The sequence below is a fragment of the Engystomops pustulosus genome, chromosome 10, assembly GCF_040894005.1.
Source record: "Engystomops pustulosus chromosome 10, aEngPut4.maternal, whole genome shotgun sequence".
Taxonomy (NCBI): domain Eukaryota; kingdom Metazoa; phylum Chordata; class Amphibia; order Anura; family Leptodactylidae; genus Engystomops; species Engystomops pustulosus.
This window is the reverse complement of record NC_092420.1, coordinates 28,892,775-28,919,035: the sequence shown is the minus strand read 5'-3', so window position 1 is coordinate 28,919,035 and position 26,261 is coordinate 28,892,775. Positions and strand designations below refer to the sequence as shown.

Here is a 26,261-nt window from a genome sequence, read left to right as displayed (position 1 = left end):
AAAAAACGGAGATCCGCACCAAACCAGGATAAAATAATTTCTTGTCCTTTTGGACTTTATTATATAATATGTTTAAAATTTAAACATGGCATGTCCCCTAGACCATATAGAGGAAGAAAACCTACGCGTTTCGAGTGCACGAGGCACTCTTAGTCATGGTTGAAATGTTTGTGGGGGTTATCGGGATATATACCTATTTCCGGAAAAAGTCCCGATCACATGATCCAGGGAGATTTCCAAAACATGGAAAATCTCCCATATGTTTATAAAAACAGAACAGAAGAAATATATAAAAAACCACAATGTGCACTCATATTAGAGATCCATATAACATCAAATGAAATAATAATCATATCAGTAACTATTATGGAAATTTCTGAAGACATGCAACATTCCAGAACATAGCGTCTTTCAATTAGACAGAGTCTAACAATTCAAATTCTGTACTGGATTGTATAAGATCAGTATATACATCAATAATAACATATTAGAAGCTGGTATGCCATTTAAGATAATACAAACTCAATAATGGAACATAATCTCATGTTTGAAATTCATGCCCACTGGGAATCTGCTATTAAGGCAGAAAATCCAGTAGGCTTCGCGGTCTCGTAGGGTTTTGCTACGGTCACCCCCCCTTTTGCCTGGGCGGATCTGTTCTATTGCACAAGCTGTAAGTGAAGCTACTCTCCCTTGGTGGTGTACAATGAAATGTCTGGCAGCACCGGATAGATTCTTGGTATGGGTATGTTCTCTCGACAGATTTTTGTTGCTATTAGTGATGTCTCTAATATGTTCTAATAATCTTTGTTTAAACCTACGAACGGTGCTGCCAATGTATATCTTTTCACAAATAGTGCATTTTATTTGGTAGACCACATAGTCACTGTTGCAATTTAGGAAAGTTTTAATATTATATACCTCCGTGTTCGTACTATTAGAGAACGTCTTAACCGGCGACACATAACTGCAAGATTTACATGGATGAGAACCGCATTTGAAGAAACCCACATGATGCAACCAAGTGTGATTGCTTTTAGTTTTTGTAGTAAACATACTAGGAGACACAAGGTTGCCAATTGTTGTATTTTTACGTGCTACAATCTTGCAGCCATCGCTTAATATTGGAGATAAAACCTCATCCTCATATAAAATAGGGATGTGTTTATGGATGAGATTTTTATATATTTCTTCTGTTCTGTTTTTATAAACATATGGGAGATTTTCCATGTTTTGGAAATCTCCCTGGATCATGTGATCGGGACTTTTTCCGGAAATAGGTATATATCCCGATAACCCCCACAAACATTTCAACCATGACTAAGAGTGCCTCGTGCACTCGAAACGCGTAGGTTTTCTTCCTCTATATGGTCTAGGGGACATGCCATGTTTAAATTTTAAACATATTATATAATAAAGTCCAAAAGGACAAGAAATTATTTTATCCTGGTTTGGTGCGGATCTCCGTTTTTTCTACGAGGATTTAACCAGTAATAACAGAGTCCTAGCTACCTCATAAAAAGCAAGGTGCACTCGTAACAGGTGATTCAACAAGATTGTGTGAGAAAAACAGGATAGGGAGGGAAACGGGGAGAAAAAAAAAGGGGGAGGAGGGGAGGTAAAGATAGAGAGAGGAAAAAGGGAGGTTGGGTAAGATTAGGGAAAGGAGGAAGAGGCGTGAGCACAAGGGGGCGAGAGGGGGGGAGGGGGAGATCAGACCCCCCCAGTCTCCCCAGCCCAGCAACCTGCCTATAGAATGTTACTCCACACCCCGAGCCAGGCACCCCGCTCCCACTTAACACAGCAGCCACCATGCGCAATTACGGCTTACAAGACGCTCACGCCGGAAGCATTTGTCTGGTTGATAGGTGTTAATTATGTTATCTTATAAGGCAAAGGTGATTTCCTCTGGGAAAGAGGAACCCATAATTTATTACCCCTCCCACACCTTAAAAATGATGTGAGCAATTAGCCAAATTCTAATGTTCTCCTAAGCTAACAATCTACAAGACTGTCCACAGACGATAGAGATTCTGCCGATGTCATACCGCCACCATCTCTAATGAAAAGCGCCTGTCCATTAGCCTGATATCTGGAGTCACCTGTCTAACTTCCCTTTAGGGCACACCAGCAGCTAAATCAATAAGTAAAATAATTGTCTCATTTGTGTTATTTTTAAAGTTACTAGAAGGGAAACGCTGTGTAATTTTTACTAATAGTTGACAGGTACATGTAATTGCTCACCTCAGTGGGATTACAGCACTGAGTTGACCACTTTCCTATATTTCCGAGGAATATTATTCAGGTTGCACGGAATATTGGCGGAATACAGATCAAACTTGTTTCCAAATTCTTTCTAAATTATAACGGAACTGGTCACTATAAAAGGGAAGTATTATCCACTGGCTAAATGGTGAAGCATTTTTGGGCAAAGAATCAGTATAAATTAAAATTAAATTATTTATAGGAGTTTTCTGGACTTTTGATGATTTTTGATATTGAATACCATAAATATCAGATTGGTCGGGGTCCAAAACCCGGCAGTTTACTCGGCTACCTCCAACCCTGTTACTACTATATAATTCGAAAACTCTATCACCTAGTGGTCATGACACAGTACTGCAGCGATGCTCTGGATTGCTCGGATTATAGGTAATTATAGGGATGCCAGATGTTACCCCCCTCCAATCTGATTTTGATAACCAATGCTTAGAATATGGTACTCAATAAAATTCACCAAAGCCCCTCTAAAGCTTTCCAATTTCTACACCACCAAGTCCAACGGGTGGACCTATGTAGTGATCTCCGTATGACAGCCGCCATTATGCATGCCGACTACATGTTACAGGTTCCCTTTAATGAAAAAAATACTGTTTTCAATAAACACAGGGAAAAAAAACCTATGATATCTTGAAGGCAATTCAAAGCCTGCACGCTCTTCTACATGAAGGGAGACTGAGGCTGGACATATAGATTTCATTAGTGGTGTAAATATCCTCGGAAATTCTTTATATACCTTTGTTCTCATGACAAGAGGCTCCGACTCCTTCAGGTATTTATAGCAGTATTCTGACCCCCGAGTATACTGCACAATTTAAGTCAATTGAATTAGTTGTGGAATATTGAGAACAGTTGGCATTGTTGGCATGTGTCAGACCAAACGCAGCTGATGGTTTTGTGCAAAACGTAGATATTGTTTGCTGTGAATGTAGGTTGTGAGCACGTATCCCAATCCAACAGTAAAACCACTGAAATCATCTGTAACCACAGACAAGTCTCTGAAAAGCATCCTCGTAGGGCCAGACAACAGAAGAAAATCCATTTTGTGGAGACATCAGATTAGCAGCTTTATATTATCTTGCCAAGCAGACACCATCTGGGTAAAGGAATAAAACTGCGAGTACAAGACGTAGTTCAGCATTCTGATTTAGAAAGGTATTACTGCTGCTTAAAGGGGTTGTTTTTCTTATTTTTTTCATAAATCTTATTAGGATATTCAGGGTTTTTACAGTTAGGGTGGAGAGTGAATTATGTCCAAGATCCTAATTTCTTGACTATGTGGATGCACTCTGAAGGATATGCCCTGGCCTACCTTGCAAAGACAACCCTTGGTTTGAAAGGTCACTATTTCCTATTTGCCCCATTTTAGCATGCCCCTACTATACTGGATAATTAACAGAGGTTTGTGAGAATGAACATGCATGCTTTCATAAGAAAGGGATGAGTGAATCATTTGGTGGAACTGTCTCTATTCATGAACAATAATGCATTTCCAAATAATGTTATTTTGATAAAGGTACCACCAGATTGTTTTTTCACATACCTTTCCAAGGTCTCGCCTAAAAAATCCTAGGGGTATGAATTCAGAATGTGATGTGTATAGTCAAGGGTCTCTACCTCTGTGCTGTCTAATAGCATCAGCTAGAGACTGAACCATCTGTTCCTGCTGGGAGGACAGCGTGACAATCCTCATTATATTCACCTACTAGTTCTAGAACATTATGGGGCTTATTTACTAAGGGTCGTGGATCGCACATTCGTCAGACTGTTCACCGGTTTCGGCATTTGCCCAGCTTTGACAGGTGTTTAACAGGGGTTTGCACTGGGATTGTGTCGCACGCGATCGGTTTTTGGCACCGCGGCGTCGCCTTTCATACGACAGAAATCGGGGGGCATGTGGTTGGACGATCTGACTTATTTTGACTGAGCGAGGTATTTAAGATTCAAATTATGTCGCAAGACCTAGCACTTACATGCATGGCTGGATTAAAGGAGGGGCTCATGGGGCTTGAGCCCCGGGGCCCCCACCACTTTCACTTTTTAAGGGGCCCCACCAGTTGGCAGGCTACATACTACAGGGGGCTGGCAGGATACATATTACAGGGGGCTGGCAGGATACATATTACAGGGGGCAGGCAGGATACATATTACAGGGGGCTGGCAGGATACATATTACAGGGGGCAGGCAGGATACATATTACAGGGGGCTGGCAGGCTACATACTACAGGGGGCTGGCAGGCTACATACTACAGGGGGCTGGCAGGCTATATACTTCCAAAAACATTGTTGGAAGGGCCCCCACCAGTTTGCGCCCAGGGGCCCCCACCACCCTTAATCCAGCCCTGCTTACATGCACCAGGAAGATGAAGGTGAACTCTGTCGGACCTGAGCGGGGAAGGGACACATGCAGGATATTGGGCGCACGATCTTAGTGAATTGCGGCAGAATGCATGATCGTCAGACAATGTTCTGTGAACTCCAAGGAACGGGTAAGTAAATGTAAATGGAGGGACAGTAATATAATTATAGATGCAATTTTAAAAAATCACTACATCTGTTCTTCTGCTATACTTGACTACAATACACACCCCTTCTACTTTTCATAGACTTCTTTAGAGAGCTGTAATCTGATACTTCAGGAACATGGCAGTCCATCCTGGAAGTTTTCTAAACGCATATCAAAGTTTTTTTTTTCTTATTCACCTAGAATATTAAACAATGAGTACATTATTTTGTACTTGTAATTAAGGAAATGGGTGGATTATAATACAAAGCCAGGTTATCACATCAAGGCCGAATTTACACAAACGTATGCCCGCCGGACCGTAGACAGACGGGCATATGTCCATTGCAATGGAGAGGCGGAGGGGTGACCCATCTCCATAGCGACACAGGGCGTTCGGGCCGTGTACACGGGGAAAGATAGGTCATATCCTATCTTTTCCCCGTGTACGGAGCGATATTGCTCTGTACGGACATTGCCCTCTATGGGGAGGGGGCGTATGTATAGCTTCAAGACCGTCCCCCATACGGTCGTGTGAATGCGGTTTTCCTGTTTTTCATACAGTTGTATCTTGACCGTAAATACGGGACATTTTCCACCCGTAAGTGGTTGCAGTACTTATGACAAAAGATAGAGCTCTATCGGCGATGACATTTTACGGACGCACAAAACCTACATATACATTTGAGTGCAAGGGGCCTTATGGGGTTTTGCCTTCTTCAGGATAAACTCTGCGTGATAATATACTGGACTTGATGGACCTGCATCTTTATTAAACCTGACCTACTATGATAGCTGTTCAATTGATTCATATACATTTTGCTTAATAAGGTAACAGAGTCCAATGCTGACTTGTTGACTTGCGATAATGACTCGGTGCTAGCGAGTTACGGACATGATTATAGTTCTGGTACTTGTTATGTAGTATAAACTGTTGTATTGGGTTTTCATAATTGTATGGGCATATTCATTTGTCCGACTTTGTTCTAACATTGGTTTATGCCAGGCAGAAGTCAGTTTCCCTAACTTGACAATGGAAAAGCTGCCGGGCATGAGAGCCATTTACATAAAGTACATCAACATTTGCAACCTTTGCACAATCTGTTTGTAGGCTTTGGAATATGGCCGAAATAATTTGCCTGGTGTCCTATTCCAATGGATAGGGAACTGCGGTACCTGCTGGGAGTTGTGCCAGATTTTTTTTCTAAGAAGGAGCCAATTTAGGTCAACCTGTATAGCAGTTCATTCTTATGAGCAGTTTTAATTAATTAAATTGTCCATTTTCCAAACAGAATGCTTCATGTGCAAATTGTTCTGAAAATATTGTGGGCTTCTGGATTATTGATCTGCTGGCTATCTTGAAGGTTCTCTGGTGTATGAAGTCAATGCTGATGTCTGCATGAATGAGAGAAATTCTTTCTAAAATAAATAAATATTCCAAATTTATTAAAGCGCCTGAATCAGAGGATTCTGAGATCCTGAGAAATATGTAAATATGTCTTCCGGAAAGGGAAAAAGGAAACATTGCCTTTTAGCTGCCTTTAGGAAGTCCCATAAAGTAAAGTATCAATCAAGACTTTTTTAGGAAACCTAATAACGTGATGTGGAATAAAAGTACATCTATTCCAGAAGGAACAGATTTAAACCATCCTGGAAATAGCCTTAAAGAGATGTCAGGCAAATTAACCCCCAAAACTAAATATATTTTGATAAACTGCCATTAGAAAGCATTGCCCCTATCCCTAAATTGTCCCTCTACATGCCTGTAAACTTAAACAATCAGGTACTAAATATATATGCAAATGACCTGAGAGAGGTCCAATAAATCATTATCATATTCAGCTGTCCAGCTTATTCATGAGTGTGAGGCACAGTCACACTCCCAGTGCTTGATTGACAGCCTGTATAATGGTGTGAGGTATAATGGTGTAATATCTCCTCCATGTGCTTCCTGGTGCTGGCGTCCCCTGTAGCCTGTGTGTATGAGATACTCCTATACACGTGACTGACAGCCTGTACAATAATGTGACACTCCTGGTGCTGGCTCCTCTATGTGCTTCCTGGGGCTGGCGACCCCCCCCCCCCCTTCAGCCTGTGTGTGTGTGACAGAGATATAACAGCTCCAGGATTCAGCCATGTTATAGCAGAACATGTCAGGCACTTGTGTAGCTGATGTCTGTCTCACACATGTGTATAGGTGGAGAGAGCATGTTAGCAGATAAAGCACAGACACTAGAAATGCTTTACTATACATTACACACAGACATGAGGAGGGGGAGGAGAGGGGATTGGGAATATGGGTTTCATCTCACCACATGCCCAGCCTCATTTACATGAAGATTATTTTACAATGATTAATGTAAGAATTAACTAGATAAAGGCTGGGATGGGATCCTTGTGAGCTGCTCCAATAGGTAGTAGTGACAGAATTACTGACAAAGACCTGATGATAGGTGTCCTTTAAGTCATATTTCCCATGACTTAAAGGGAACCTGTCAGCAGACCTAATAAACCACTACCAGTATGTTGCCAAGTAACTGAACACATTCTAGATCCTATTTCTTTCATGACCCAGTGTGGTGGCATCATCCAGAAAATAAACTTTGAGGTGAGATTTAATTCAGTTGTATAAAGCCAAGGAGGTGGAGATTTTAACACTGAAGTCAAGCTCCCTCTTCCTCAGAAAACCCCTTCACTGTAATTGATGGTCCTGCATCCAGATACATCACTAACCAGATCTCCTAAAGTCTGATGCATTGGGGCACATTTACTTACCTGGTCCAGTCACGATCCAGCGGCGCATTCTCCGATGAGGATTCGGGTCTGCCGGGATTCAATAAGGTCTGTGCGCCCGATATCCAGCAGGTGTCGCTGCTGCACCGAGGTCCGCCGGAGTTCACCTTCTTCGTCCCGGTACATGTAAGTGCTGATCTTGCGACACAAATTCTTTTTTAAATACCGCAGTTTTTCCAAATCCGTTGGGTTGTCCGACGGCCACGACCCCCCTCCCCCCATTTCTGTTGCATGAAAGACGGTGCCGATGCGCCAAAATCCAATCGTGTGCGACACAATCCCAGGACAATTCGTCACAAATCGGAAATCCTCGGGAAATCCGACGAAAGTGCGTGATTCAGACCTTTAGTAAATGAGCCCCAGTATGTCATTCACAGAGGAGGAGGTGTTCAATGCTCCGCAGCTTGACTTCAGTGTTTAACTCTCCACCTCCTTGACTTTGTACAACTAATTTACATCTCACTTCAAAGTAGATTTTCTAAATGATGTCATCACACTGAAACATGAAATAGACAAAAACTAGAAGGTGTTACGCTGTTTGACAACATACTTGTAGTGGTTTACTAGGCCAGCTGCTAATGACAGGTTCCCTTTAAGGATATTAGGCCAATTCCTTAAAAGCCTCTTTTAGAAAAAAAAGTCCCACAACAATGTCCAGTAGATCCTAGCCTTGAACTTATCTATTCCTTCCATTATGTTGCCAGCCTTCTCTGCTGTGTCCTGTGATGTAGGTCATCTCTGCAGCAAATCACTGGCCTCATCAGTAGTGTGCATTTAATATATGATGAGGACTATCTATGCTGGCACAGGGATAGTGTAGATTTTGGTGAGTCACAATGAAAGTTTTTCTCACAAATATCTCAATGGTTTACTCAGATTGTGCCATATAACAGCAGCTCATCTTGTCACATAGTCCGATCTTCCGATGGTACTAGTTTTATTAGGAATAGCATTCACACTTTATGTGCTGTGAACCCAGATTGTTGCGACTATCTTATTCCTGAAAGTTAAAAGAAGAGGGGAAAAAAACACATTTTTAGCTTTACAGCACAATTAGAAGGGAACATCTTCACTGTTTAAGTATTTTCAGAAAGGTTTGGGATTGGGATCATCCTGCACACAGTACATAAAAAGTGTGTAGGAGGAAAATCGCTGTATTGCTCTCTGTCTCCCCTGAGAACTGTCAACTGCTAAAGCTTGATAAAATTTTTCTTCCCTAACCCTCAAAATGCACATTTTCAGTATTTGTCCCAGACTCTGTGGACATCATAGAGAAGGATTCTCTGCCTAAGATTCAAAGTAGAGGGTTGCAAACAAACAACACTACTTGCTCCAATGCACTCTGGCTATCTATGTACTACACGGACAGCCATTCCCATGTCCATCCCATTGAGTTCATTCCCAAATTCCCAAGATAGAATGGAAGATACATTGGGCATTGAGCCTCTAGGGCTCAGACGCTGCATCAATATAGTGGATAACTTGTTCATGTGATTAAAATTATTGCACAATCCATTTTGTCTTTGGTTTCAAGCCTTCAACACACCCGAGCAGAAACGCATTGTGCAATAATAAAGGATTTTAATTACAAGAAAAAGTAATCTACTGTATTGTACTGTACTGTATGTAGGGCCTGAGCTCTAGGCACTATGACCATTGTATCTTCCATTTATATTAATGCCATGTGACCCCTAGATTTACGTGCGTTGTAGCCGTGGCCGGGCAGGGGCATCACCAGTTTGGGCAAGCATTACCCGATAAGCTGTTTTTTTCCAATAGGTGAGAGTCCTAATATCCTCTTACACTTTATTATATTTTTACCAAAACTCCACACTTGAATCTGATGTGCATTTTGTTTCTGTCCTCTCCCACTAAACAGTGGGGTCTGGTGAAGTGGACACTCCGTTTACTTCCCAGGCTTCTATTCACAGGATAGGCTACAAATTTCTGATTACAAGGACCTCCAATCTGGGATATCCTTAAAGCATCCCGTTTCTTCCTGCCGCTGTATCTGCAGAGTAAATTGGGGTTGTTTCAGTTATCATGGGGTTCTTGACAGAAGTGTATGACTTATCCTGGTAGTAGTCTTGGATGATTGGTTTAATTTTAGAGTAATGCATTGGACACCTGAAGTCATAGAGGAGACTTCTTCGTAATACGGTTGTAATTTGGACAACCTTTCTCCCATTGGATCCTTTGAAATACTGGATTCTATAAGTCAGTGTTTCCCAACCTTTTTGTATCTGGGGACCGGCAGCAACCATTTTTTTTTTTTACCAGGGACCGGGACAGGTAACCCTCTTATCATGGTCCCTGGAAAATAAAATTGTGTGCCCCGCAAACAGTTCATATCTAAACCCAACCCATATAATGCCCCATTTCCTGAAGCCCCTGGCCAAAAATGCTCCCTTTCCTCCAGCTGCCCTTCTTTCTGTAGCGTTCTTCTGGTGTCTTGATAAGATGACGGCTACAGACGGCTACAAGACTTGTCTTTGTCTTGGATTTGTACTGTGACAAGAAAAATATACATATCACATATATGTAAGTATAAGCCGACCTGAGTGTAAACCACAAAAACTGGGAAAAATTTACCTTGAGTAGAGGCCTCCCCTCACTAATAACATGTCCAGCAGCAACCTCCCTTCCCTAAAATTATGTCCAGCAGCGCCTCCCCTCACTAATAACATGTCCAGCAGCGCCTCCCCTCACTAATAACATGTCCAGCAGCGGCCTCCCCTCACTAATAACATTTCCCAGCTGCAGCCTCCCCTCACTAATAACGTGTCCAGCAGTGACCTCCCCTCACTAATAACATGTCTAGCAGCGGCCTCCCCTCACTAATAACATGTACAGCAGTGACCTCCCCTCACTAATAACATGTCCCAGCAGCGGCCTCCCCTCACTAATAACATGTCCCAGCAGTGGCCGCCCCTCAATAATAACATGTCCAGCAGTGGCCTCCTCTACCTAATAACATGTCCAGCAGCGGCCTCCCCTCACTAATAACATGTACAGCAGTGACCTCCCCTCACTAATAACATGTCTTGCAGTGGCCTCCCCTCACTAATAACATTTCCTAGCTGCAGCCTCCCCTCACTAATAACATGTCCAGCAGCGGCCTCCCCTCACTAATAACATGTACAGCAGTGACCTCCCCTCACTAATAACATGTCCAGCAGTGGTCTCCTTTCGCTAATACCATGTCCAGCAGTGGCTTCCCCTCACTAATAACATGTCCAGCAGTGGCCTCCCCTTACAAATAACATGTCCAGCAGCGGCATCCCCTCACTAATAACATGTCCAGCAGTGGCCTCCCCTCACTCACATGTCCAGTAGTGGCCTCCCCTTACTAACAACATGGCCAGCAGCAGGGAGTGGGGAAGTGTGGGTGGGCCCCACTCCATCCAGACAGTCCGGGTTTTGGCTTTCCTCATTACCTGGTCTACAGGTATGCTGGGATAATTTAAGGAGACCAGTGGTAAAACTCCGGGCTCTCTGTACCTGGGGAAACAACTGTGAGTCTACTGCTGTGATGTCCGGGAGGCTGTGCAGTAGGCACTGTCTCTGGTAGTTAGAAGCCTGATGTATAGTTAGTGGCCGGACGGCCTAGAATTTACATTTTTATTATTCCTTTGTTTTTATTGCTATATTTTATTGAAATTAAAACTAGTTGCGGCCAGTTAAACCAAATCGACTGTGTTGTTGTAGTGTCTCAAAAACTGCATATCTACCCCAGGAGACGACTACCCCGCTACCTAATCCCTTACAATATATAAGGGAATCGTGGCATTAAATATGATGGTGGATGTTATAAGCAGTGCATTGGGAATAATTGCTCTTGCATAGGACATGGGCAATGGATATTCAGCCGCTTTATATTTTTAGCTGCTATAAACATGGTTTGACTGTCATCAGAATAGTCAGAAAAAAAATCCTCTCATTTGCAAACTTTTCTGGATTCTCTACATAGGACAGCATTTTAAAGGTGATTCAAAACAAGTAAGTACTTTATAAAAATAAGTGAATTTGGTTTGGGTGGCCATTTGGGGCCCAAGCTTCATTGAGGGCCCATACCCTACCCACTGGCCAGCTTTTATACTGCCCTGTAGTGACCATAGGGAGAGGGACCTTCTGCACTGTCATCAAGGCTCTTTTGATGAAAAGGGGCACTGTGCAACATGGCCCGAAATCCACATGTTGATTATAGAGTGACCACTATCCCACAGAAGTAGCCTATGGATTATACACTTCGAACTTCCCATATTTGTATAGAACATGAAAATACAAGGCAGAAGAGAGACATTCTGGTAGTGGGAGTACGAGAGATGTCAGCATAAATAAAGCATAGGCATGAAACATTTCGAAACATTTGGCTTTGACACCAAGAGAACTTGTCTCACCCCTGTTGAGATCTGTATAAATCTGCCTTCACTTTACGTTGCATTCTAAGCATGTATTTATCCGTTGACTGAATGCCATAAGACAGCAGGGAATAGTACAATTTCATATGACTGTATCAGTTTCAGGATGTGGAAGAAGTAAAGTGATATCATTTTACAATGGCTCTGGTAGATTTTATTTCTGCCCACCTTGTAAGGAGCTTGGAAAAAAGCCTGACTTATGTAGCACCTGGGGCTTATGCACAAAACATTCCTTAAATGCAGTTTTCCGGTGAGTAATTTGGCTTGTTGGCAGCGAGCCGCCTCTCTGTAATACACAATCACAGCAACTCTACTAATTGAGCCATTTCCCTTCACTCCTGACAATATTGCTCAATTGATGCCACAGCTCCGCAGCTCCGTTATATACAAGATGGACGCATATAGGTTTATACTATTTTATATTTTGCTACATATTTCAAATAAACTCATTCTTCATATTAATTAAACATAACTGACTGATACTCTCTCTTGCTTATAACGTACCAGAATTTACTACTATAAGACTGGGAGAGCTTGTGTTAATACATGGACAATCCTCCCATGTGTTTTGAGTTCATATGTACAGGCGGTCCCCTACTTAAGGACACCCGACTTACAGACGACCCCTAGTTAAAAAGGGACCCCTCTGCCCACTGTGAACTCTGGTGAAGGTCTCTGGATGTGTTACTATAGTCCCAGACTGCAATAATCAGCTGTAAAGTGTCTGTAATGAAGCTTTATTGATAATCCTTGGTCCAAATACAGCAAAAAAATTTTGAAACTCCAATTGTCCCTGGGTCAAAAAAAAATTTGTCTGGATCTACAATTATAAAATATACAGTTTCGACTTACATACAAATTCAAGTTAAGAACAAACCTATGGAACCTATCCTGTATGTAATCCTGGGACTGCCTGCAGTTCTCTTTCCAATGAGTTAAAGAGGTTATATGCTTTGTCCAATCCTTTGCTTTGTTTTGAAAGCTCCCAATGATAAGCTGATCATGACTGTAGTTATCAGCTGTAATATTAGAACTTCTGCAATAGCTAGCTCTGCAGTTTAGCTTTCCTGGCAGAGCATCACACCCTGGTGTAATGTTCTGCAGAGGGCTGGTTGATTGAAAGCTCAGCAGCCTCTCTCAGGAGGGAATGTGTGTATAGAGTCCCATGTACATGTTTGAGAGGTGCTCAAATCTTCTTCTAGGGCACGTCTGGTCGCTGGTTTATATTATCAGTGCATGCTACTGACTTTGTCTTTCTGGATGTCTTTCTTTGTGATTCTCTTGATATTCTGCTGTGATCTGCAGTGATTTTAACCTTTTACCTGAACCTTAACTATTTTTCTGCTTCGCTATTTTATACTTGCCACCATCTTGTATTTCGCCTTTTTTTAATACTTTGCTTGTTGTCTGTCTTGTGTCTGTTGTCTGTCTATATGTACACTTATCCAGGGAAAAGATCACCGCCCAGTTGTCATATGTGGTTTAGTACATGGGTCGGCGAGTAGGTAGGGACAAATGTTGCTAGAAACACAGGGCTCACACTTCTTCTCTGTCTTGATAAGTAATCTCTTAACTTTAGCAAATATTCAGTGTCAGTAATAGAGAGTTCAAATCAATGGACCATGTAATGGATGGATGTATTCGGTCATCCACAATGGAAGGCCTTTATTAACTTCGATGAAATTCTACAGTATTTCCACATGTTTTGTTACCAGAAATCTTTCAAGAATGTAAACTGTAATTAAACTCCAGACCCTCTAATGAATCGACACTGTTGACCTTGCCTTAGTCTATACAACAAATGTGAAAAGTGACCCAAAGAAAACATTCTCTAGTGATAAAACGATCAGCATTTTCTATGGCCACAGTTTATATAGACTAATGGGGGACATTTATCAGAAAACTGGCATAGAAGGCCTGAAATAATCACAATTGCTAGTGAACAGTCAGCAATTGCACTTATTTACCCCTTTACACCTTCTCTATGCCAAGGGGGCGAGGAATGTCCTGAAAGGGGGGGGGGCGCAGCCGGAGGCAGAGTGGTCCGGGGAAGGGCATGTTAGCCCTGCGCTCAATTAGTTACCATTCAAGCTGAAGAGCCGCTAATTAATAGCTCAATTCTACGCCAGGTAGGACCTAAATTCATGTCCTGGGCCAGAGCATATTGATGTATCTGGCAACATCGGCGCATGATAAATGTCCCCCTATGTTCATATTACTATCTTTATTAGGTATTTATGCAAAATTATGAAAACATCAACGAATACTACTGTATAAAACGCTGTGCAGCAGAAAATGTTGCCTGTAGGCGTTTAAAATAATACCCTGTAAATGAATGCTGAAGGAACTGGGGGACGGTCGGAATGGGATTGGCAGGTATTGGTGTGGTGATTATGTTTTCACTTGTTTTTCTATAGTATAAGGCTTTAAAGGGGTTGTCATTGTCAGGTATTAGGGAGTCCAGGGGGGTGTACGAATACCAGATAACTTGCACTTGCCTCTCTGGTGTTCTGGTTCAGCCTAGTGCCCCCCATTACATGCGACCTCTGTTTTTATACAGAGGCTCAGTGGTGACATCACATCGACAGACACCCACCCAGTATATCCTGCATCTATGGCTAGTATTCAGCCCCTACAAACAGAGGCTGGCAATGACAGGCACAGTTCCATAGAAGTGAGTATAGGTTGTTAGCTATTTTTATATGCCCATATTAAAGGGAACCTGTCGCCAAATTTTTCACAAATAGGTAGGTAGTGACAGGTTCCCATAGAGCTCTAGTAACTAACACCTTTCTTTTACCAAAAAATTGCTCCCTTCAGATTCCCATATATTCAACTTTATAGTTGTACCTGGTATCTAAACATGGCTACAGCGAGTCGAAGAGGGCGTGGCCTCCTAGGGCTGAATCCAGCAGCTCTTCTCCATCCTATCTCTGTATGGAGCTGTAATGTCATGTGACCAGGGTGACATCATCACAGGTCCTTCAGCTTTTTAGCATTAGAAAACTGTGCACCAAGCATATATCTCACGAAATCACAGCATATTGTATCACATGTTTTATGTGGTCAGATATGTGCAAGGGGTACAGTTTGCTAATGGTAAGTTGCTGAAGGATCTGTGATGATGTCACCCTGGTCACATGACATTAGGTCATGCCCCTTGACTCGCTCCAAAGATACATTGATACCAGGCAAGTCTATAACTCTGATTTTATGGGGACCTGAGGGAAACTATTTTTAGCTAAAAGAATGGTGTCAGATAGTTACTAGAGTAGAGCTGTATAGGAACCTGCCACTAGCTGTATTTGTGAAAAATTTGATTTAACAAAATGCCTGACCCCGGACAATTTCTTTAGTATTAAAATACTTAAAGTGATTTGTTAAAACTATCTGGACATACATCTTAGCTTTGTTCCGTTGTTGTTCTTCCTCTACGTGTGAAATATGTGGGATAAGTGGAACAGAACTGGGTCAAGTAAAAGGGAAGTGAAATACTTACAAGAAGTATAATCATTAGCACATATCCAAAAACACCACAGCTACACCTTACAGTTACATGATCTAATCCTCACATACAGGCTGTGACTGTGAGTATATTATATCACAGGTCAATGTAAGGATGCAAATATCAGAAGGTGAGACAGAAAAGTGACTCTATTAAAACCAACAAATAAATAGGAGAATAATGCAGAACACTTTGTAAAACAAGTCTTGTTAGGTTATTGGTTGCAATCAAGACTTAACGCTCAATCATGTCCTAGGTCAGTGGTGGCGAACCTATGGCACGGGTGCCAGAGGTGGCACTCAGAGCCCTTTCTGTGGGCACTCAAGCCAATCGCTCCAATTTCACCAAACAGGACCAAATCCACCAAATCTTCATGCAGTCCCAAGCAACTTAAGGGATGCTGCTGTCAGCGCTATTTTAAAGCTACAATTCATTGGCTGTTTGAAACAGTGGGAAAAGTGAGAAGGTATTGACAGAACTGCATTGTCTTTAGAGGTCATCCTGCTGACCCACCATTCTTCCTGGAGAGAAACTACAATGATGGTCTGATTTTATTTGCCCACCCTTTTTCAACTGTATTGGTGGCCTTAGGAGAGCCAATACAATTCAATGATGTAGAAGAACTGGTAGCAATGTTACTGGTTAGCAGTTACTGCTTGAAATGCCATGTTGGCACTTCCTGGTAAATAAGTGGATTTTGGTTGTAGTTTGGGCACTTATTCTCTAAAAGGTTCGCCATCACTGTCCTAGGTAGTACAATGGACTATTACAACTGTTCAACAAAATAGGTAAAAGAGACAAATGATATTGATCCGCTACTATCATAAGGATAAAAATACCCCTTAAAAAGGAAAGAAAATTAGAATGTGTTACACTTGTGTCTTGGCTTTCATGTGTTGCAGAAGCTACAGCTCTCATTGGTACAGATCCATTAACCAGTAGAGACAACGTTTCTTTAAATAAAAATTCAGATTACTGTTCATTAACCTCTTAATTACCAGTCCCTTTTTCGTTTTTGTGTCTTTATTTTTCACTCCCTACCTTCAAAAATCTATAACTTTTGTATTTTTCCATGTAAAGAGCTGTGTGAGGGCTTGTTTTCTGCAAATTGCACAAAATTGCAGAAAACAAATTGCACTTCATAGTGGTGATATTTAATATTCTCTGCCGTATACTTGGAAGCGGGGGAAAAAATTCTGAATGCAGTGAAAATTATGAAAAACCACATTTGCTCCATTTCTTCTGGGCTTGGATTTTAACGGCTTTCCCTGTGCGCTCCAAATTACACGTCTACTTCATTCATTGGGTCAGTACGATCATGGGGATAACAAATTTGTATATGTTTTATAATGTTTTCATACAAAAAAAAAATCCTCATTTTGCCATCTTTTAGCGCTAATTACTTTTTCATACTTTGGTGTACGGAGCTGTGGGTAGTGTAATTTTTTTGCAACTTTTGATGACGTTTTCAATACTCCTATTTTTAGGACTGTACAACCTTTTGATCACTTTTTTAAAAATTTTTTATATTTTTCAAAATGGCAAAAAAATGCCTTTTGTGACTTTGGGCGCTATTCTCCGTTACGTGGTTAAACACAGTGAAAAACAAGTATTGTATTTTTATAGTTCGGGCATTTGTGGACGTGGCGATACCTAATGTGTTTATGATATTTACTGTTTATATATATTTATATGACTTCTAGGTAAAGGGTGTTGGCTTGAATTTTTAGGTTTTTTATTTATTTATTTATTTTACTTTTTTAGTTTTTACTATTTTTAAGACTCCCTGGGGCATTGATGGCGAACCTTTTAGAGACAGAGTGCCCAAGCTACAACCAAAACCCACTTATATATCACAAAGTGCCAACATGACAATTTAAGTAGTAACTTATTGATCCCTGTTGTATCACAGGTTTTAATCGTACTGGCGTCCTGAGTTCACCAATACAATAGAAAGATGATGGAGAAATTTGGATTGTAGCTTCCCTAAAGGGTCCCCTGAAGAGGAAGAATCAGGGGAGCCAGAGCACGAGCTCCAACAATAATCTTTCTCTTTTCACACCTTCTTGCGACGATGTCGCTTTAAAATAGCGCTGAGCATGGCACGTCCTGGGCTGTATTGGATCACAGGAGAAATCCTTGAGTTCCAGCTGGCAAACTCTGTGTTGGGGTGAAGGCTTGGGTGCCCACAGAAAGGGCTCTGTTTGCCACCTCTGGCACCCGTGCCATAGGTTCCCCACCACTGCCCTAGGGTACTTTAACTCTAGGTTACCTAGTTTACAATTTTACTCAGTTTTATTGCTGTTTTAGCTCCTGATGGGTAGTGTAATATTCCAGACTGTCGACGGGGACACTTGATGATCCCTCTAGTGCTCCGCTCACTTAGAAGAACTGACTCTTCTGGCTCCTGAACGGCTCCCCAATAAATATATAATAGGAAGCCGCAGGCCAGTCAATCACACCACGCCACTCCACTTTTAACCCGATTGTATCGGGTTAAAGTGGGCGTGGTAAGCCGATTAGGCGCGGGTTTAAGTGAGCCTGCTCATGTCATTCACGAACAAGAGCAGGCTCTGAGAGCCGGCTCGTTGGCGAACAACACATCACTAGTGCTATGAGATGCTGTGTACTGACAATGTTCTAAGATTATCAGGGTACAAGTTTATCTACACTTTTATTTAGCTTCTGAAAAATCTACTAGTATCTGATAAATACAAAAAGAAAGATAAGACCAATCAGAGATGAGAGATCCATAAGATGGATATAGGACACAATGACACACTTCATCTCTGTTACAAATCAGATATAAACAACACAGAGGGCATCCCTCCCCTGGATAAAGACCTTATCTTATCTGTAGTTTGTAGAGTAAGTCTCTGCACACTGCTTCTTACCAGCAGGAAGTGTCTGTGTCTGAACTCCTCTTGTAATGGAGGGGTGGAGGACCTGTATGCAGAGATCACCGCAGTGTGCAGACAGGAGAAGTTATTCATGAGAAAATCTGCAATGCCCAACATAGTCAGAAGATTTATGGTCCGATCCCAGCGCAACTAAAACTGTATACACTAAGGGCCCCCGCCCCCCTCCATAGAGATATAAGGCTCACAGCGCTGTAATACGGGAAAAGATAGCTCTGTACAGCACCTTGTGTCATTGCCGGCCTACGGGGGGGGGAGAGGGATGTATATTCTGCGGCCCCCAACGGTCGTGTGAATTCAGCCTAAGACTGTTAGACACAGATTGGAATTACATGTGTGAAATGCTGTATTTTTGTTAATATCAATGAATTAGAGAATGTGTTATTTCATTATCCCGAGTATATTTAAGAATCTTATCTTCATGGGAATACCCCTATAACCTGGCTATAGTTAACCTATAATTAAGTGTATTCAAATCATTATCGAATGACAAGGTTTGATTAAATCATCTCATTGCCTATCATCACAACACATTTCAGGTATAAATAACAGGTTTCTCATATATTTTTTTAGAAAGCAGGTTCAGATGTAGATAACTTCAGCGAGCCTGGAAAGAAGTGCAATAATATCTGTTGTATTGGACAAATAATAAAAAAACAGAAATAGAAAATAGAACATAGATAAATAGATAAATACATAAAGTGATAGGCCTTATAAATAACAGCTAGTAATAACCAGCATATGATAGAGGGGGGCAAGGGGGTCTGTTGCGCACCAACTCTATCTATAACATACAATTTTTGGAGAGTAGATAAAAGTATTAGATATAAAAGTATACATGAAACAAGCATATCACACAGTATGCATTACTCTACAGTAACTGACATACCTCATCAGATGCCTATAGATATGTGTGAACATTGCCTTAACCACCTTAACCTCTGTGTGCACTTCTTCTTCTATCTTTATATCTATATTTCTAGGATAAATCATACTGAGACATTTCCCTTTAGGGAAACATACATTTTATTGCAACATTAGTCATTAGTTTTTGGGTAATGTGCCTGGGTCCTCCCTTTATAAATTATTAATATATCGCCGATACTCCAATGATGGATCTAAAGTAATCAACTTTCACAGCCAAAGATACAGTGTGCCGCCATATTCCAGAGGATATTATATGGAATACAACATCAGAAGGAACTTGCCACAGATTTTCATTTGTATAATGTCAGTATTTCAACGTTTTATTATGACTCCAGTCCCTAGCAGCAGCCCTGAGTCCATGCACTACCCAATCCACAGTTTAAACGGAACCTGTCATCAGTAATCCTTTTTCTGGCTATCCCATGTCCCCATAGAGAATAGAGTGCACATTGCCAAAGTGTTTTTATGATAAAACTGGCTTTTTCTGATAAAAAAAAGTTGGATGAAAGTTTACCTTTCTCTCTGCAGAGCAGTGTCCCATGGGAAGTGAGTAGTGACCCCCGCCCCCTTTCTCAGGAAAACGCTCCGTCATGTGTCTACTTTAAATAAAAAAGACACCCAAATCCCTCCTATGTAAAATAGACACATGACGGAGCAGTTTTCCTAGGGTGGGGGGAAATTACTTCTCACAGGCCACACTATTTATCGGAAAAAGCCAGTTTTATTATAAAAAAACTTTGGCAGTGTGCACACTATTCTCTATGGCAGTGGTGGCGAACCTAGGGCACGGGTGCCAGAGGTGGCACTCAGAGCCATTTCTGTGGGCACCCAGGCCATCACAGAAGAGACAGAGGTCACCAGACAGGAACAAATCCAACAAATCTTCCTGCAGTCCCAGGCGACTTAAGAGATGCTGCTTTTAGCGCTATTTTATAGCAACACTTCATTGGCTGTTTACAATGGTGGGAAAAGTGAGAAGCTGTGGACAGGGCTGCATTATCTTTGAAAGTCATCCTGATGGACCCACCATTCTTCTTCTACTGACCCTGTAGAGAAGCTACAATGAGAGTCTGAATTTTCCCTCATTCTTTCAAGTGTATTGGTGGCCTCAGGGGCTGATACGATTGAAAGATGTGGAAGAACAGGTAGCAATAAGTTACTGTTTAAAATACCATGTTGGCACTTTGTGAAATATAAGTGGGTTTTTTTGTATTAGTTTGGGCACTCGGTCTGTAAAAGGTTCGCCATCACTGCTTTATGGGGACATGTGGAAACCAGAAAAAGGTCCTCTTATGACAGGTTCCTATTAAAGTATTCCTCATTTTCATGACAGATCTTGCAATATCTGTCAAGTTTTTCTTTATAAGGAATGAATAACAGTTTTATAACACTTAGAGCAGTTGTAAACAAGCAAATAAGGGTCCATTCACATATATGATATCTAGCCAGCAGTAACCTTGTGCCCCAGATCCAGAAAGACTGAATATAGATTTTTTTACTCAGCCTTTGATAAAAATGGATCCCATAGAAATCATCATAGAAAACTGATACCTTCACCTTACATACTGTATGTGAATGAGCCCTTAAAGGGGTTGTCTGGGATCTGTATATATTGCTGGGAGAGGGGGGTTATGCAACAATAAACACTTTATATTCACATCCTACTGTGCTTCCATTTTCCATCATTACATCACTACTGACAATAGATGATGTCACAGCTTATCTCCTCCCCCTCTCTGTACAATGACCTCTATATATATAACACTGACCCATCATTACATCACTACTGACAATAGATGATGTCACAGCTTATCTCCTCCTCCTCCCTGTACAATGACCTCTATATAAATAACACTGACCCATCATTACATCACTACTGACAATAGATGATGTCACAGCTTATCTCCTCCCCCTCTCTGTACAATGACCTCTATATAGATAACACTGACGCATCATTACATCACTACTGACAATAGATGATGTCACAGCTTATCTCCTCCCCTCCCGGTACAATGACCGCTATATAGATAACACTGACCCATCATTACATCACTACTGACAATAGATGATGTCACAGCCTATCTCCTCCCCCTCTCTGTACAATGACCTCTATATAGATAACACTGACCCATCATTACATCACTACTGACAATAGATGATGTCACAGCTTATCTCCTCCCCCTCTCTGTACAATGACCTCTATATAGATAACACTGACCCATCATTACATCACTACTGACAATAGATGATGTCACAGCCTATCTCCTCCCCCTCTCTGTACAATGACCTCTATATAGATAACACTGACCCATCATTACATCACTACTGACAATAGATGATGTCACAGCTTATCTCCTCCCCCTCCCTGTACAATGACCTCTATATAGATAACACTGACCCATCATTGCATCACTACTGACAATAGATTATGTCACAGCCTATCTCCTCCCCCTCTCTGTACAATGACCTCTATATAGATAACACTGACGCATCATTACATCCCTACTGACAATAGATGATGTCACAGCTTATCTCCTCCCCCTCCCTGTACAAAGACCTCTGTATAGATAATACTGACCCATCATTACAAACATATGTAATATATGTGTAGCATATTTTCTTATAACTCCCCATTGAGGTGTTCCTCTTATAAATATGTGAATGAAATGATGGCTGGCCGATGCCACTTGTGTGACAGAGCTGTATGAATGTGTCAAGACACATGAACTTGATAACTCTGTTGTCAGTTTCAGCTGCGGCTACATGACAACTGAGGTACGATTAATAAAATGTGTGAGCTTTTTGCCTGCAGCTTGATATGTATAGGTGCAATTTGTTGGTTAAAAAAACATCAAACATTTTTTTGCATTACTTTGTGGTCTATGCTGTCACAGTTGCATAATGCCACTGATGTGACAACACAGACCACAAAGTAACGCAAAGCATCGGAAATTTTGTCTTTTTTAACACCCATATTTGTGCCTCTATCAAGGTCTCACAACCGCAAGCTATGGGCGAATGATAATGTCGTCACAATGTTGCATTGTCATGTGACCAAAAGTCTCAAAGTTCTAAGAGGAATAACAGAGGAACTGCTCAACTAAAAAATTTTTTACATTTATATATATATACATATATATATATATATATATATATATATATATATATATATATATATATATATATGTAGTCTACAGGTTACATTACGTTACATACAAGGTTCCAGAGGTTTGTTCTTAAGTTGAATTTGTATGTAAGTTGAAACTGTATATTCTATAATTGTAGTTCCAGACAAAAAATTTTTTTTTTGCCCCAGTGACAATTGGATTTCCAAAATTTTTTGCTGTAAAAGGACCAAGAATTATCAATTAGACTTAATTACAGACACCTTACAGTTGATCATTGCAGTCTGCGACTATAGTAAAGCATCCAGAGAGCTTCACCAGAGGTCACAGTGGGCAAAGGGGGTCTGTCTGTAACTAAGGGTCATCTGTAAGTCGGGTGTCCTTAAATAGGGGACCGCCTGTATAAATAACCCCAGAAATGTAATTAAATTGACACAGCAGGAGATTTAACCATAGTTGCCTTCAGTGTATTATTCAGCCATGACCTAGTTTCTTGAGTCCAGCCCATTGTCATCCGCCTGGTGCACTGGTGAATTGACCCGGGATTTGTCAATACCCAGAATAGAAATAGCAGGGCAGATAAATTATTAAACAGGGCTGTGGCATGTGAACGGCTTTACAGTGATTAGTATTTACTGCTGCCAAAGCTTTGGACATGTTGGGATTTTGTGAACATGACATCATTTACGTTGACCTCTGCTTTTTCCTTATGCATATTTTTTTTTCTCTCTTTCTTGACTGAAGCTAAATCCTGCTTGCCTTATCAGCGCCTAGCATTGTGTACAAGCCGAAATTGCAGATGAAAAGGGAATATTCTCCCGGCACAGATGCTGCTGTTACTATGGGGACGTGGGAGCCAATGAGCTGCCGCGGCTGTGGACTGTACTATGGTGCTGAGACAAGATGGTGAATTCTACCTCTGCCTCTCATTCATTCCTTCCAGCTGATGCAAAACACGCACACAGGGTGTAGTGCAGCACGTCAACGAATGCCCTGCCATCCCCTGCAAATTACCAAAAAAACAAACACTCCTTTTGCAGGCGTTTTTTGAGGCTTGTTTGTTTTATTTGACCTCCGTTACTCTCAGGCAGCAGCATCATCGGTTGTTTTGATAGATTTCGGCTCCCTACAGAGGCTTGACAGCACGCATCCCTCGAAGATGGTTACATCACAAGCCGACTGGGGTATATCTCTCTACTGAATGAGCAGACTGGACGGTAGATTGCAGCACTCTCATTGCCTATAGAGAGCACAGAACCAGAACCAACACGTCTGAACGTGACCGTCCTGACGACATTGAACATGGCATGCCGACGGTGTTATTTGTGAGTATCCCTTTCCATTCCGTACGTAGATGCATGATCGTCGGACACGGAACCAGTGTCATTGAAATATTCTTCCGTGAGACGGATGTGATAGCATTTTCCTGGAGATTTAAGCGAATCACTTTGTCTTGCATATTAATTACGAGGAGGGTGGTGAGCTGGGAAATGTGGAAAATTAGAAAGCTTTTAGGTGATGCCATTGTTGAAGGGTCAGCACTCAGGGAGAAAATGCTTTGTCATAATAAGCTGTAAATTTCCTACGGGTAATGTGTATCCATGAACAGCGCTATAGGCTGACCTGTGCCAGCATCGTAACGAATTAAAGGCACACTATGCAGGTGAAATAGCATAGGTAGTTACAAGGTTAGTCGTCACATATTGGATGGGACATTATTGTATGTGTGACTGATCCTATTGCATCCCTTACTGATCACGTAGTCTTAGCATTGGGCTCATGGACATATGCCATGCATTGTTTATATTATAGTACTGAGACGATAATGTAAAAATAAAACAAAGTATTTATCTAATAAAGGAAATCTCAACACAAGTATCGATTCCGTAACTGCATTACCCGCTCTTTGGATCTGTACAAGCACATACTGTAAATGTGATACAACGTACCGTGTCATAAATTGCATTACAAATTGCAAATATTCATTTTCAGGCTTAATATGCAGCCATTTTGAAGGACAACATGCATCAGTGGGGTATTAAGTTACGTTTCGGAGACAGTGAACCTGCGCTTAATGTTCTCGTTGACTCTGATTGATGTATTTCGGGAATTCCAGTTTCATATATGACTTTAAGACAATATTATTCCTAATATTATTGAATTTGTATGTATATTATTTGACGGTCAACCTGTTTCGACCCCTGCCAATGTTTGTTTAATATTTTGCCTTCTTTTTGGATTCTCGATGGAATTTTTCCAATTAAAACCAAAGCTACTGCTCAATCACCTGTCATTCCTTTAGATGACAGCGTTCATTGCCTGGGCTTATTCTCCGCCAATTCCCATTAAATCATGATCCCATTGCTGAATTTTTTATTGGTTTGTATTATGCACAGATGTCTTTTGTCATGTAGATATTTATCAAAGAATTAATATAATGTATCCATACATGAATATTTTATTTGCAGTAACACCTCTGTAACCTAGTACACATACAGTGGATCATTTACCTTTAATCTACTTTTAGCTACTTTATGTGTAAGTTCACCGGGTCACATGACGGGCCTCACTACACCCAGGCTGCCATATTTAATCATATGCTAACACAGTCCTATTAGGTCTTGTATGTAAGGATTAGACATTCCCAGCAGGAAGCAAATACATGAATTTAAGATCAAACTTTCAGTGGTCGTAATGTTTACATAAATCAAAGCGTAATCAGATATTTATCAAACTGATATTCATAGAGAATAATAATTTTAGAGTTGTCTATGCGTGTGTGATATGATATACGTACATAAATGACACTCACACTGCTATGGCCTTGTTTGGTCTGTGAAATGCGGATTATGTAGTGGCCATATTTCCTGAAGAAACCTCGATGCATGGGACGTGGTCGTGTTTTCACTTTAGGAGCGTAATATCATGGGGAGGCAGGGACTCTGTGCATCATTCATGACCATCATATTTTGAGTGATGCTTTCAATACATTGTGGTAAATCTATTGCCACGTTGTCTGGCTTCTTGTACTGCTTTATGAGACTTTTTGGTCTCAACTGATGCAACCATGCTGGCCTTCAACACATATATTTAATATACAGAGCCCTTCCAGGACCTATGAAAGTCCTCGTCCTCCTTCGGACGATCCAACTGATTCGGACTGAGCACGGGATCTAACTTTCAAATTGTGTCGGAAGCCCAAGCACTTACATGCACCACTTAAGAGATGGTGAACTCTGCCGGACCTGAGCGGGGAAGTCATACATTCCGGATATTGGGCGCACAATCTTAGTGAATCGCGGCACTGTGCATCATCGCCGAAACACATATCAGGGAGGGTGCATCTGTGAAGTGTCTGTATATCCATGCCTAACATACTTAATAGTAGTAATTTTTTTATTGGCACATGAGTTGTTTCTGCACGTGCATTATTATTTCGAGTCACTTGGAGTATAAGAGGTCTGACTTTTACATCTGGCTTACACTAAACCAAAACTTTTTTTTTTTTTAATAATGAGTTTTAAAACTGATATATCATAATATAAGCTACAGGTAATTGCTGTTGCCTACTTTTAAATGACTGTACACAGCCCTATCCATTCAATGACATACCCGCCTGTCTGGGGTATTACAGATAGGCACTGTTACCACTATTAACAGTTCAAGTGAACTGAATGTCACAAGTACTATTTACCACATCATAGACACAAACAAAAATCCCAAAGTAGCTCTCATCTATGCTACTAAAAGTGATGGAAAATGTGATCCTTGGACACATACCCATCTGC

At 41.1% G+C, this 26,261-nt stretch overlaps 1 protein-coding gene across 13 annotated transcripts in view; it reads left to right on the top strand.

The window, feature by feature from the left end:
- IQSEC1 (IQ motif and Sec7 domain ArfGEF 1) overlaps nt 1-26,261 on the top strand; it is a 411,145-nt gene that overhangs the window by 202,267 nt on the left and 182,617 nt on the right. For 2 of the 13 annotated variants that reach the window (XM_072128373.1, XM_072128369.1), the window contains exon 1: nt 23,347-23,798. The exons of the other annotated variants lie outside the window; for them this stretch is intronic. In XM_072128373.1, coding sequence (XP_071984474.1) covers nt 23,776-23,798 — 23 coding nt within the window. In that variant the 5' untranslated portion in view covers nt 23,347-23,775. Of the gene's footprint in view, nt 1-23,346; nt 23,799-26,261 lie in introns of those variants that run through there. 13 annotated transcript variants of the gene reach the window in all.